At 33.6% G+C, this 13,922-nt stretch overlaps 1 protein-coding gene across 3 annotated transcripts in view; it reads right to left on the reverse strand.

Annotated features, from left to right (window-relative positions):
* The window catches only part of npffr2a (neuropeptide FF receptor 2a), a 231,236-nt gene that overhangs the window by 31,194 nt on the left and 186,120 nt on the right, over nucleotides 1–13,922 (reverse strand). For 2 of the 3 annotated variants that reach the window (XM_087252193.1, NM_001105109.1), the window contains one exon: nucleotides 3,838–4,175. In XM_087252193.1, coding sequence (XP_087108319.1) covers nucleotides 3,838–4,168 — 331 coding nt within the window. In that variant the 5' untranslated portion in view covers nucleotides 4,169–4,175. Of the gene's footprint in view, nucleotides 1–3,837; nucleotides 4,176–5,187; nucleotides 5,485–13,922 lie in introns of those variants that run through there. The other variant, XM_087252192.1, reaches the window with a different exon arrangement.

Here is a 13,922-nt window from a genome sequence, read left to right on the forward strand (position 1 = left end):
GTGACGATCTTGCTGTGAGGCAACAGTGTTAACCACTGGGCCACCGTGCCACCCATCTAGGAAAGGAAGAGAAGTAGGGGTGGAAGGGGGGATTCTTTAAAACGAAGATGGCTATCAAATGGAACTTGGTATACTTGTAGTCGCTTAGGAATCGTCTGATTGGTGAATCATAAATTGAACTAGAACCTAAAGTTCGTTGACGAACTTTGATGTTGGCTTGAGAAAGCCAACGTGACTGCGCCGGGGACTCAAAGGCAGTTGGCAGGAAGCACAGCGGTTGAGAAGTGGTTGCTAGGCGGTTGCTAAGATGTTGCTAAGGCATTCCTAGGTAGTTGCTAGGGTGTTCTGAGTGGTTTCTAGGCTGTTGCTAGGGTCCACTGGACTGTTATTCGGAAGGCCTCATTTACATTTTTGATCAAATCGAGAGAGAGAGAGAGAGGACTGATTTGTTCAGGTTGTTTAATGCAGATCACTATAGTATAGTTAGTATTTATAGTATATATTATAATCTGAACAAAATTACATTATAATAAATATCATATGAAGAAAAATATTACATTAAAATACTAATGAAACAATAGCACATGCATTTAGTTAATTTGTCTTTTATTTAATCAGTCTTATAATTTTTGCAGTTAATATAGAGCACAGTCAATTTACAGTAATTTGCAGCATTATATATATAGTTATAGTTATATAGTTATATACAGTTTACAGGAAGAAAATCGCATTAAATACAATATTATAGGACGTCTTCATCACGTGGTTAATTCAGACCAATGACGTTGTTCCACCCCACTGGCCACTAACACAATGTTATAATCGTAATATTTAGTTGTCATCACCTGGGTGATTTTTTTTTTTTTTTTGGTAAAGCATAGGCCAAAAGCTTGGCTTTCATTGTCATTATCACAAGTGAGGAGAAGGCTTTTTTGCGGTACAGAATATTCTGTTTTGAAAGAAATATCTGAAGTAAACTTATGTTTTTGCCAACATAAAAGGGGGATTAAGAAATAATCCTTATAACCCTAACCATAAATGTGTGTATGTGTTATATATGTATATATGTATATATGTATGTATATATATATATACATACATATATACAGTTGAAGTCAGAATTATTAACCCCCTTTTGATTTTTTTTCTCCCTTTTTTAAATATTTCCCAAATTATGTTTAACAGAGCAAGGAAATTTTCACTGTATGTCTGATAATATTTTTCTTCTTGAGAAAGTCTTATTTGTTTTATTTCGGCTAGAATAAAAGCAGTTATTAATTATTTAAAAACTATTTTTGGGACACAATTATTTGCCCCTTTAAGCAATTTTTTTTTGATAGTCTACAGAACAAACCATCGTTATACAATAACTTGCCTAATTACCCTAACCTGCCTAGTTCACCTTATTAACCTAGTTAAGCCTTTAAATGTCACTTTAAGCTGTATAGAAGTGTCTTGAAAAATATCAAGTCAAATATTATTTACTGTCATCATGGCAAAGATAAAATAAAGAAGTTATTAGAAATGAGTTATTAAAACTATTAGGCTTAGAAATGTGCTGAAACAATCTTCCCTCCATTAAACAGAAATTGGGGAAAAAATAAACAGGGGAGCTAATAATTCTGACTTCAATTGTATGTATATATATGTATATACACACACTTTATTTTACCTGTTTGTAAATAATTGTTCTTAACATTTTTGCTTTAAAACATTATAATACTGTTTGGATTTTCCCCCCATAATAATAAATTGTGAACATTGCAGTGTAAATTGCAATCCAGATGTTACAGAGAAAAATTGATGCAGCAACAGCAGAGCATATTAAGGGGATATAAAAAAATCTTCATACATTGTATGTATATATATATATATATTCACTATTTTAAAATACATTTTCTTTGCTGTGTGTTTTTATTGGTTATGATGCTGTTTGGATGTTTTATTTTTGCACAATAAATAAAATGTGATTTAAAAAGTGCAAACATTGTCTTTGTTAGAATTTACACGTGATTACAACGGTATAAAGACATTCAGGTCCAACCGGACCGAATGGAAAGAAATTATAAAAGGTGCAAAGGTGCAGTAAACTCAATTCCAAAGGGCTCAAAAATAGTCTTCTGGCGCCATCTCGTGGACACTCTGACAAGCTTTAGGTTTGAAATTAACAAATTTAATATAAAAAAATATTTATAGGAAAACTGTTATTTATAATTACACCAAATAAATATGATAATTATCTTCAATTTAAAGCACATCTTTTGGCCAAATTTGAGGATTGTATACTTTTGTATATGCCCCAAATACTCGATTGTAATATTTACAATTTTTTAATTCAAAAAATTTTTAATTCAAAAACTACAAATCTTATCGGCATGAGGACATACAGCAACCATCTCATGGGCAATAGACAGCTTTTGACCAAATTTGGGGCTTGTAGCATCTAAGCCCTGGGAGGAGAAGCGATTGCTTTTTTTTGGTCAGAAGCCGGAATAATAATAATAATAATAAGAATAAGTTTAAGTAGCATTACAGTATGTTGGCTTTCTCAAGCCAACATAATAATGCGGGGTCGGCTGCAAGCAATCATAAGCACGTGATCCTCTCGAAATTAGTTTATATATAAACTTCACTTAAAATGAATTTACAAGAACACCTATTGAAATGATAGATTTCAGTATATCTATTTCCAGCTATGATCCATCAAGTGCATTAGCTCATTAAATTGCTGAAACCACAATGTCACATTCACTACATATGAGTCATATAGACATTTATAGTTCTTGTAGGCAACACTCTTGACTGCAAGAATGAATAGCAGTGATAGTCACACATACCATCACATATGCTTGGGGTCCTTTCAATTTGTGCTAGAGCTAAATTAAAACTTCAGTTTAATTCATATACTGTACACACACTCATACACTGTAAAAAATATTGCTGTTAGTTCAATCAAATGAATTTTTTTAGTCATGTAAAGTACATCAATCAAAGTGACTAAAAATATTAAGTCAAATATTTATAATAAAAAAAGAATTGAGTCTTAATTAACTTATTAAAATAAGTTAAAGCAACATATTTGCTTTTGTCATTGCAGATGAGACACATGACTTCTGTTATAATTTGGCATTATCCATTAGTTTCCAACTCGGATTTACTTGGTATGGATACTTTCATACTCACCAGAGAAACTAGTCATTTGCAAGGACAAAGAAATATTTAGCATAACTTGCAGCAATCTCATAACCAAGATGCCATGCCTTTTAAATTCCGTTTTCAGAGCCGGTTCTTTCTGATTTAGTATAGCACATAAACATGTCTGCACAATTTACACATCAATGAAATTCAGGAAATGCCCCAATATGGAAAAAAAAAACAGCCCTTTAGATCCTACTTTATCTCTATATCTCTCCTTTATCTCAGCATGCATAACTTATTTCAGTCTTGAGCCTAGCATTAAATCTGATACATGCATGTGGATTTCTTACATAGCACTAAATGTTTATTATTTTTATTATTAGATCATTATTTTTTGTCATATTAACTTTTTTCATGGAATTTCCAGACCGTTTTTTAAGCAAGCTGGTCATATCTTACAAATCTGTCTTTCTAAAGGTGAACAGCATCCTCTACTGCCAAGCACAATATGAACTCTGCATTAACTAAAGCCCCCAGGCTACTAGAATAGATGTTTCCTCTGGAGACAACAGCCCTATGGAAATCCATAAATGTCAGTTAAATTTTAAGCATGCCTAAATTGTGGAAAGAGCATTAGCTAGAAGAAGAAACTTTGAAAACGCAAAGAATAACATATATGATTCCTGGCATTGCACTGACCTGTAATAATGTTGTCAAGAAGCGTTGTGGGCATGCAGAAAATCCCAACAAGAAGATCGCTGATGGCGAGGTTGAGGATGAATAGGTTGGTGACAGTGCGCATATTTTTGCTCCGTAACACGATGAAGCAAACCACTCCATTTCCAATCATGCAGACCAGGAATATGAGGAGGTAGGACACTATGAAGACAGCTGCTACTGATGGCTGGTGCAGGTAATATCCAACATATGTAATGTTGTTCAAAGGTAAAAAGAATTCACTCGAGCCATTGATGAAAGTCCAGTTACCATCATCCACAAGGGTAATGTTCAGGTCCAGAGACTCGTTCATTTTAGATCTGCGGATGATAGAAAAAGCTTGAGCGATTGGTTTTATTCTCACTTTTCTCCACAATCAAAATTTAATTTATATATATATATATATATATATATATATATATATATATATATATATATATATATATATATATTTTAAATATTTGTCTTTTCCTTTTTGATTTTTTTTTAACTTTCAAACACTCTCGAATGCAGCTGCTTCTGAACAAACCTATTTATAAACTGAACTCTCTGACCTCCAGCTGTGTAATTAACTGTGCATATTGCAAGCAACTGATTGACAAATAATGCCCAACCATTAGCCTACTTATCATAAAGTGAATTGCAGTTATCAATCTGCGGTCATGTTTGCCTCTGTAATCATGCAGAAAAATGATAAAATTCAGACATATCAGCTAAATCCTCTGTGGCTGACTTTATTTATTTATATTGGAGAAATACTTTATTGGCTATTGTGAAGTTGCAATGAGAGCATTTGTGACGCACAAAGAGATCAGAGTCAAGTGATCATCTAATTGTTTGAATCATTGGTCAATGTACCCTGACCATCATATATTTTATGCAATGTAAAAAGAAAAAAAAAAGAGTTCGATATTTAAAAACCTCACAGATGTTTCCATGGTTAAAAGGAAAACCAGGTACACTTTATTTTCCAGTGTTCGTGTACATCGTAATTTCACATTTAATTTTTGATAAGTACTATTAATTGACTCCATGCCTTTCATACACATGTAGGGTTAGGGTTAGGGTTAGTTGCTTTTGGTTAGGTATAATTTAATATTGTTAAAATCAAATAACAGACAAAGGGGTTAAAATATAAAACACAAGAGAGTTATAGTAGCAGTGTTGACTGACATAATTCCACAGTACATTCTTGTGCACTACGTCTACTAATGATACTGTACAACTGATATTCTATTTCAGCCAACAAAATAGCAATTCGTCATTCACGTCGTATTACAAGTTAATAAAAACACGGACGTACTAGCCAAACACAAAATCAATGTATCCTACCTTTTTGTGAACCCAGTTTTCCTATAGCACTACCTGTTCCCAGGTAAAAACGAACACCTCCTTGTTCGCCTGTTCCTCCACAAAGAGACATAAGGAGTCTTTGGAGATGTTTTAATGATTAACAACTAAACAATTATTTACAAATTAATTTCCTTTCTTCGTTACGATCTCCAAAATTCTGCGTGCCATAATTTGCAGTTTCAACAAGTTTTCTAGGCGAAGCGCAGCTGCCGGTGTCAGTTCCACAGTCACTTCTCAGCGGACTGTCAGTGAGCAATGAGCAGGCACGGGAGAGAGAAAGAGAGAGAGACTGGGTGAGAATAGAGACCGGCGGTGTGATGATGCGCTTTTAAGCGTCACAGCGCGCGCATGGATGGACAGCCTTCAATTGCGCTCAGGGCGATAGTACTTGCGTCTAGTGTCATAGTTTCAGCTCCAGAATACAAGCAAACATAAACACCGATAGGAAAACAGCTAATTATAAAGCGTTTCATTTTATTCGTGTTTGTGCACAGTCACATTTTATTTTAAAGCTGATGTTATGGCTTTAGTCTATTTAATCAAGCTGGCTGTCTTAAGCAAAATCTATTTGAATGTAACGTATAACTGCGTTAATTTTCATATCTTTATAACGATGTCAAAAAAATTCTGGAATCACAGAAATGTGTTGACACCTTGACTATGTAACAGCAATAGGGGGCACCATTCGCTAGTGTATGTGGACAGGGCATAGGTTTCTTCGATTACTTTAAGCCGGTGGCTCATCCTAAATATTTTGACACGATGTACTCAACGTTAGTTTACCCCAAACCTATGCTGGTTTCTTTAATCCGTGACATGATGCATGGCAAAATGACTGGCGTTCAGTCTGTATTCACTTTGCTGCTTCCATATCAAGAATGAAAGAATGCAGACCAAGACTGTACTTTTGCTTATGGTAAATTTACTCTTTGTAACACTTTAAACATACATACATACATACATACATACATATACAAAAAATAAAATAAAATAAATAAATAAATAAATATTTTTGTTTACTTGTAAGTCTTGGAAAAATCATGGAAAAGTCATCGTGTGGATTTAGTAGTGTGGATAATCCCTGTTCGTACACACAGATGAAATCTGCTGCAAGGAAAAACATTTCCATTAACTAAAAGTAAAAACAGGGAGGCTTGCAGATGCAGTTTTCTTCATGGTGTGACATCATACACCTTGTGACATCATGTCATTTTAATGTCTTCTATGTTACATGCGTATTAATAGAGATATATTCCAGATCCCTATTTTGTCTAGAAGAGGACTGAGACACATTTTCTTTTTCAGGGATTGTTCACACTTAACATTGAATTCTCTTGATTCTATTGGTACAGACCAAAAATATATTAATTATCTGTACTTTGCCACTCATTCGTTTATTCATTCATTCATTCATTTTCTTTTCGGCTTAGTCCCTTTAGTAATCCAGGGTTGCCACAGCGGAATAAACAGCCAACTTATCCAGCACATTTTTACACAGTGGATGCCCTTCCAGCTGCAACCCATCTCTGGGAAACATTTACACACACTCATTCACACTCATACACTACAGACAATTTAGCCTACCCAATTCACTTGTACTGCACTTGTACAGAGGAAACCAGAGTACCCGGAGGAAACCCACGCGAACGCAGGGAGAACATACAAACTCCACACAGAAATGCTAACTGACCCAGCTGAGGCTCGAACCAGCGACCTTCTTGCTGTGAGGCGACAGCACTCTTTGCCACTGAATTGATAAAACCTCCAAAACAATGCTTGAGCATACACTAATTTTTATAGTCACCTATTGTAAGCTATTTTTAGTTTGTTTACAGTAGATATCTTTGATATGTGTTGTTCAAATTTCAGTTGAATCACAAAGCATAGCAATGATCATACTAAATGAGATACAGAACACTAACAGACCAATCACACTTGCATTAGTTTTAATAAAAACAAACCTGTGAAGTGTGAACACTCTCAGAAGTCTCAGTCCACTTGTTGGGTCCGCACTAAGGTCCAGATGGCAGTGTTCATACTTGAACTAATAACACCACAATTTTTTTAATCAAACCAAACCTGACCAACATGAACACATCCTCAGTGCCATTGTGCCTAACAAGATGAATGAAAAGAATACATTAACTATTTAAATAAAGCCAAAAGCAAGACAGTTCTCGCTTATTCACAGTCTGCAAGTAACTGATCTGAAGAGTGGCGAGAGTCTGAGAATCAAACTAAATGAAAAACAGTGAGCTCTTTCTCTCTCTGCCAGTGCAGTGAAGTGAGCTGGAAATGGGCTCCCAAGGCAGCAACATCAAACAGACACATCAGTACTTTGATAGCTCTTCCAGTGGGTTATGTCTGTATATTTAATGTAACATACAAAAACAGCTGTCTGAATATTTTAGTTAATTTATTTCCTTAAAACAAACTCCAGGGAAAACCTCATAACTATTACACCAGTGTACACATTTAGAGGTATCCATGCACAAGTACTTCACAAGCAAATGAACAATTGCATACTACAGGACTGTTTGTTTGCAGACACACACTGTATAGTGTTTCTTTACAAATGTTGTAGTGCTAGCTACTGGCTTGGCAGGCATAATACAGCATTTAAATGCTCCATGTGAACAGATGTAACCCTCCCAGTCCTACACCACACAAGCCCCTCTGAGCTGGGATTGAACCGGCAATTCTCCATATGGGAGTCGATTGCTCTAACAAGGAGGCTAAAGACCATGGCCTCTAGTGTTTTCTCTAGAGCACTTTTAGAGGTTAGAAGAGTGAGGTTTACCTGCACAGCACTTCACTAGCTGGCCTCCGTTACACTCACCAGCCTTAACCTCACTCCCATCCAGGACACGGCACCAATGTAACCCCACTGGTCCTTAAACCCCCCAACCCATTTGGAGCTGGGAATGCATCGACGGTTTTCCACATGGAAGTCAGTTGCTCCAACACAATCTCACAGCAGTTTGTAACTTTTTGATTTAGTGGCTAATTCAAATAAATTCGTATGATCTAATTCGTACAATTTCGTACGATTTGCTCGTCCCACAACGACGGTTGGGTTTAGGTGTGGGGTTAGGTGCCACGCCTACTTTTTAAAATCATACAATTTCGTATGACTGAATTTGCCCCTAAACTGACAAAACGTAAAATACTTACGTTTTCTCGTGAGATCAGGCTGGTTGCTCTAACAAGGAAGCTAAAGACCATGCCCTATAGCGTCTGTCGCTAGAGCACCTTTAGAGGTCAGAGGAGTGAGGTTTACCCGCACAGCACTTCACTAGCTGGCTTCCGTTACACAGATCATTTTGATAATGTTGTTGTCTGATTTTTTTTTTCAGAAATGCTAAAGTTTTTCCATTGAATATTTTTGAATATTTTTATTATATTGTTATTATCTTAATACCCACAATCATACTTATTTAACTTTTATCAGGCGTTTTGTAAAATTCCTTTTTATTCATTTAGCTTATTCCTATGTAAACATTAAAAAGATAATAAATGTTTACATGCACTGAATTCTGCTACACATAAGACTTACAGTGTAAAGGATTGCATCATTACTTGTTCATATAGTAGATGATGTAATTTAATAGCAAATGTATGGATGCAGAAATAAAGTAACATCTTTGAATAACACCTTTAGTTCATTTGATTAAAACATTTGTTTTAAATTATTAAATAATTATTACATTTGTATGTAATTCTGATCACCTGAGCTGAAAAATGTCAATAAATAACATTTCACCTTTAACATCACCAAAAATGTAGGTAACACAAGCAAGTAGGTATCGCTGCAGTCCGGAGACCTCCAAGTGGGAGGGATTACACCGCAAGTAGGTTGGGTGTCCTCCAAATGGGAGGGGCTTAAACCACATTTGGGTTTAGGTGGTGTAGGTGGAGCAGATATTACTAAAACAAATCAGTTGGATTTAGGGTTGGGGTAGGTGTAGATGTTGTTAAAACACAACAGGTTACGCTGAGGTTGAGTTTAGACATTTATAAAGTACAATATTTGACTGATTTCTTGGAGCTGGCTCTGACCTCTGTTTATTCCCTTCTTATCACCAGTGACCAAAAAAATGGAGAAATGTTTTTAAAATAAATGTTCAAAAAAATAAGAAAATCATTAAGCTGCCATTTATTTATTTTCAAGACAAAAGATAATCGATTAATGTGGTTTAAATGTATAAATGTTTAAATGTAAACTTTAACTGTTAACAAAAGAAACATATTTTTATTTTATTTTATCTTTTGCTATAACAAAAGTGCATCTTTTTGTAGAAAACAGTTCAGTGTTTAGGGCTTCTTCAGCTGTGGATGATATCTTAATAAAGACTCTGATTTTACATTGTGTTATGTGCACTCTAAAAATAGAGCTTCACCAGTGAGCCACAGTAGGAGATGGTTAGTCATTTATGGGCTGTGTGAACAAATTTTGGGACATGGTCGGCCACATCCAGTGTAATTTTCCTTATAAGACCTTATAAGGGCTTCCTTTGCAGGCAGGTGTTGTTGTGGTAAATCCATGTAGAAAAAAAACAACAATATGGGAAACAGGGGAGATAAGCATACTTTAGATTCTTTAGAGGGCCTGACTAGTTAATCTTTTCTGATGCAGTGTGTATGGTCCTGCATGTCAAAGAGGTTAGAATAACTCAATTTAATAGAGTGTGAAATGAAGCCATGATTGGACTTTTAAAAGCTTTCATGTTACTGTTCGGTTAAACAATACAAAATTGCTATGAATTTGTAATGTATTTTTGATAACACTTTACAATGCAGGTGCACTAATAAGCTCTAAATAATGATTAACTAATCCACAAATAATCATAATTTATTGTATAACTCACAAAGAGCTAAGTTATTTATTAATGATTACTGCATGAACAGCAAATGAACATAATATTATTCAAGTACTCAATATTAGTAGGGTTGCACAATATTTTGTTTCCGCATCGATATGATCATTCGCAATAGTCACATAACTAGTATTTGCAATGTTGAGTCTAGATTATAATTTATAATTTAGCAAGTGCCTTTTGAGGCCTATCACTGTGTGAAGGTTTAAAAAAAGCATTCAGGCAAATGAAAATATACCATTTTTAACCTTGAAAAAATTAAGAATGGCTGATTTTATGGAATTGTTTATAAAACGAAGACTATGCAGTATTATTTTACATTTGATTATTCAATTTCTGTATACCTGAATACATTTCGACTCTTCGGAAAACAATAAAATGCTGTTTATTTAAGTTGCGTATTTCCTTCTTTGAATTTATCTATGATAGTAGATTGTTTATTATATTTTTTGCACCCAGGGATGGGCAGTATTTATAATACATGTATTTTATATATGTATTTTTAAATACAAAATAGTATTTTGTAATTGTATTTGATAGGGTTTATGGCTTAATATTTTGCATCAAAATACTTTGGTGTCTTGAATTTTTAAAATACTGTAAAATACTTTGTAAGAAGTCTACATTGGTGCTTTCTCAGTTATTTGCCAAGGTTTGAGATTAGACTAGAAAATTGAAAAATATTAAAGATGTTGTTCAATGCTTGGAGCATGGATGGAAAATATACATCACATATAAAGAAAGCAACAGACAAATAGCAGGGGTTGATTCAGGAACAAGTCAAAATAAAACAGCAAAATAAGACAAGCACCATAAATAAGTCCTACTGTAAGTTCTACAATACTTCATTGGCTGTTTCAAATGTTAGTAGCTGTTCTGGAAGAGCTCTTTATAGTTAATTACAAACTTTGACATAGTTAATCAGTATGAGAAAATATTTAATAATACTACAGACTGGTTAAAAAAACCCCAACTCAGTTTTAATGGCAGCAAAAACAGATGTTTTATATTGTGTATTGAAGAGTACAATTGCAAAAAAAAAACAAACAAAAAAAAGGCATGTTTTATGGAAATTAATAAAACTGGAGAATTTAGTTTTCAGAAAATGTGATTTTGCATTGAGTATTAAATGTTTCAATTGCAAAAATTTTGAGACTTCTTAGAGATGGTGGCGGTTTTCACAATTAAGAGATAAATTATCTAGTATATTCCAACTTATTATCAGCATTAAATGGTTTTTCATAGTGATTAAAGGGATAATTTTTAAGACAGGACTTTCTGTATGTAATCTGTACATAATCAAAGAGAAACACTGTTTGAAGTAAACACATTGTTTACTTCACTAAGTCAATTTAATGGTGAAGGGAGTGATCCAATATGCCTATTGATAGAAGGTTTACGAAGAATTGTCATGCTCCCTTGTTAAAGTATTTTATAGTATTTTCAAAATACAGTATTTTATTTGTATACATTTGTGGCTGCTGTATTTGATAGTTTATTTTGATAGACATAAAAATGAAGTATTTGGTATTTTATTTTAAAATGTTTTTTAAATCAATGTATTACTGTCCATATTCAACTTATCTAGTGAAATTGAAATTGTATTCATAACACTATACAGTATATATATATATATATATATATATATATATATATATATATATATATATATATGTATGTATGTATGTATGTATGTATGTATGTATGTATATATATATATATATATATATATATATATATATATATATATATATATATATATATATATATATATATATATATATATATATATAATACAAAATTTGCAATGTGTAATTGTGCAGCCCTAGTTACTAGTTAAATGAATCAAGCTGTTTTTGTTCCATAGTACCATTATATAAACACTGTATTATATGTAAACACTAACACTCTATAAACTAATGATGTAAATGCATAGGTTAAGTGTCACAGCAGTCAACGTTTTTGCTTTACCTAATTAGTAGATAATGATTTGCAAAGGTACAGTATAGTTATGTTGTGACTTTATTTGTTGAGTCACAGAGCTGTTAACTAAATGGTAATTCACTGTATTTAGCTAGTCCTGCCAGTGCCTCAACAGTCATTAAAATGATAATAGCTTAAGCATTCATGAGTAATATGTTAACTAATATCTGTGCATATGTTAATCGTGAATTAAATGAAAATGAAATGCAACCATTTTGCAAAGGTTTTCCTTTATGAAATAAATTATAAATGTGCATGTTTGCTTTCACCAAAGCTGGTTTTAAATGTTGGTCAGAATGTTATGAAAAGGTGGAAAAACTGCAGCTATGAACAATGTAAACATGAGAAGATACCTGAGGCACCACAGGGGTCCTTCAGTACACAATAGGTACTCTTTCAAAACATGCGATTCTCCAAGGAACTAAAGACAGCTATCCCAACATAAAGACAGAATGATAAATACATCTAGTGAAAATCTTTGAGAGTGAAGCAGGTTATTTGAGCTACTTTCAAAGAATGTCTAGATCAGGGGCGTCAAACACGATTCCTGGAGGGCAATAACTCTACACAGTTTAGTTCAAACCCTAATTAAACACACCTGATTAATTGAGTCCTTCAGGCTTGTTTAAAGGTGCTGTATATGAGTTTTTGACTCTTCTAAAGCATAACAATACCATAATATGTTTGTAATATTTAAGAAACATGCCAAGTGAACAAGAAAATCATGCTGAAGTCAGATATTCTGCTTTCAAAATGCCATATTTCAATATTCTGTTTTTTTTTCCATGCCAGAACAATGTCTTTGTTTTGGTAATTTTAACCTGCCCAATGCCAGTTTAGCCAAACATGTTTCAGCACCCCGGGTTGCCTTGGTGGAAAACCACATATTTCATTCATTCATTTAGAATGGCTCTCAAAGCATGCGTCCGTGACAGAAATGCAACCTCAGGTGGACAGTAGCAGACGAGATGCAAATTCAGAGTTCCACATGACGTTGTTAATTAGCAAATTATATAAATATAATGGATGTAAACAATAGGTGAGCAGGTTATATAGTAACCCCATGTCCTAACAACACCCTCTGTGAAGAGATAAGCAGTGATGCAATTTGGGTGTTTGCACCAGACAAAACACGTCAGAAACTTCACTCACAAAATGGAAAGGTTAATAATCTGTTTAATGCATATTAACCCTACTTAACATTATTAAATGTACATGCTGATTCACTCATATGTGTTTAGTCTTATAGTTCAATTTCAAGTGGTTTATTTTGTTTTTAACATCTGAGGTGAACTATCTGCTGCTGCTTTCAGTATATGACAATAAATGTCATGTAAAATGGCTTTCAAACTCCTATTATTAGAATTTAACACTGAATAAAACACGTTAGGTTTACCTGAGATGATCATTGTGAATTTTCCGTTGTTTACCTGTGAGAAAAACAAGCCATTTTTAATAAATCAATTTGAGGTGTTGTTTAGTACAAAAAAACTACCTTTAATATGTGTGGTGGGGCATAAGAAATTAAGCCAACGCCTAAACGACTCTGACACTCTGTTATGCCGGGAATAAAAAAAATAATAATTATGATAATAATACCACTACTACTACTAATAATAATTATAATATTTATAATAATCAATAATTATAATAAAATTAGAGTGAGCATGAAGACTTAAACTCAGAAAAGACACTTTATTAAAATACAAAAGTTAAAAACGTTCAAAATCCATTTTTAGCATAAGCCATTATCTATAATCAAAATTTATAAAAGACAACAATATTCCAGAACAATAGTGCAGGGTACCAGCATAAGTTTGCAAATATCCACCACACCAAAGGAATACACACACA

The sequence above is a fragment of the Danio rerio genome, chromosome 5, assembly GCF_052040795.2.
Source record: "Danio rerio strain M-AB ecotype USA chromosome 5, GRCz13ab, whole genome shotgun sequence".
NCBI lineage: Eukaryota > Metazoa > Chordata > Actinopteri > Cypriniformes > Danionidae > Danio > Danio rerio.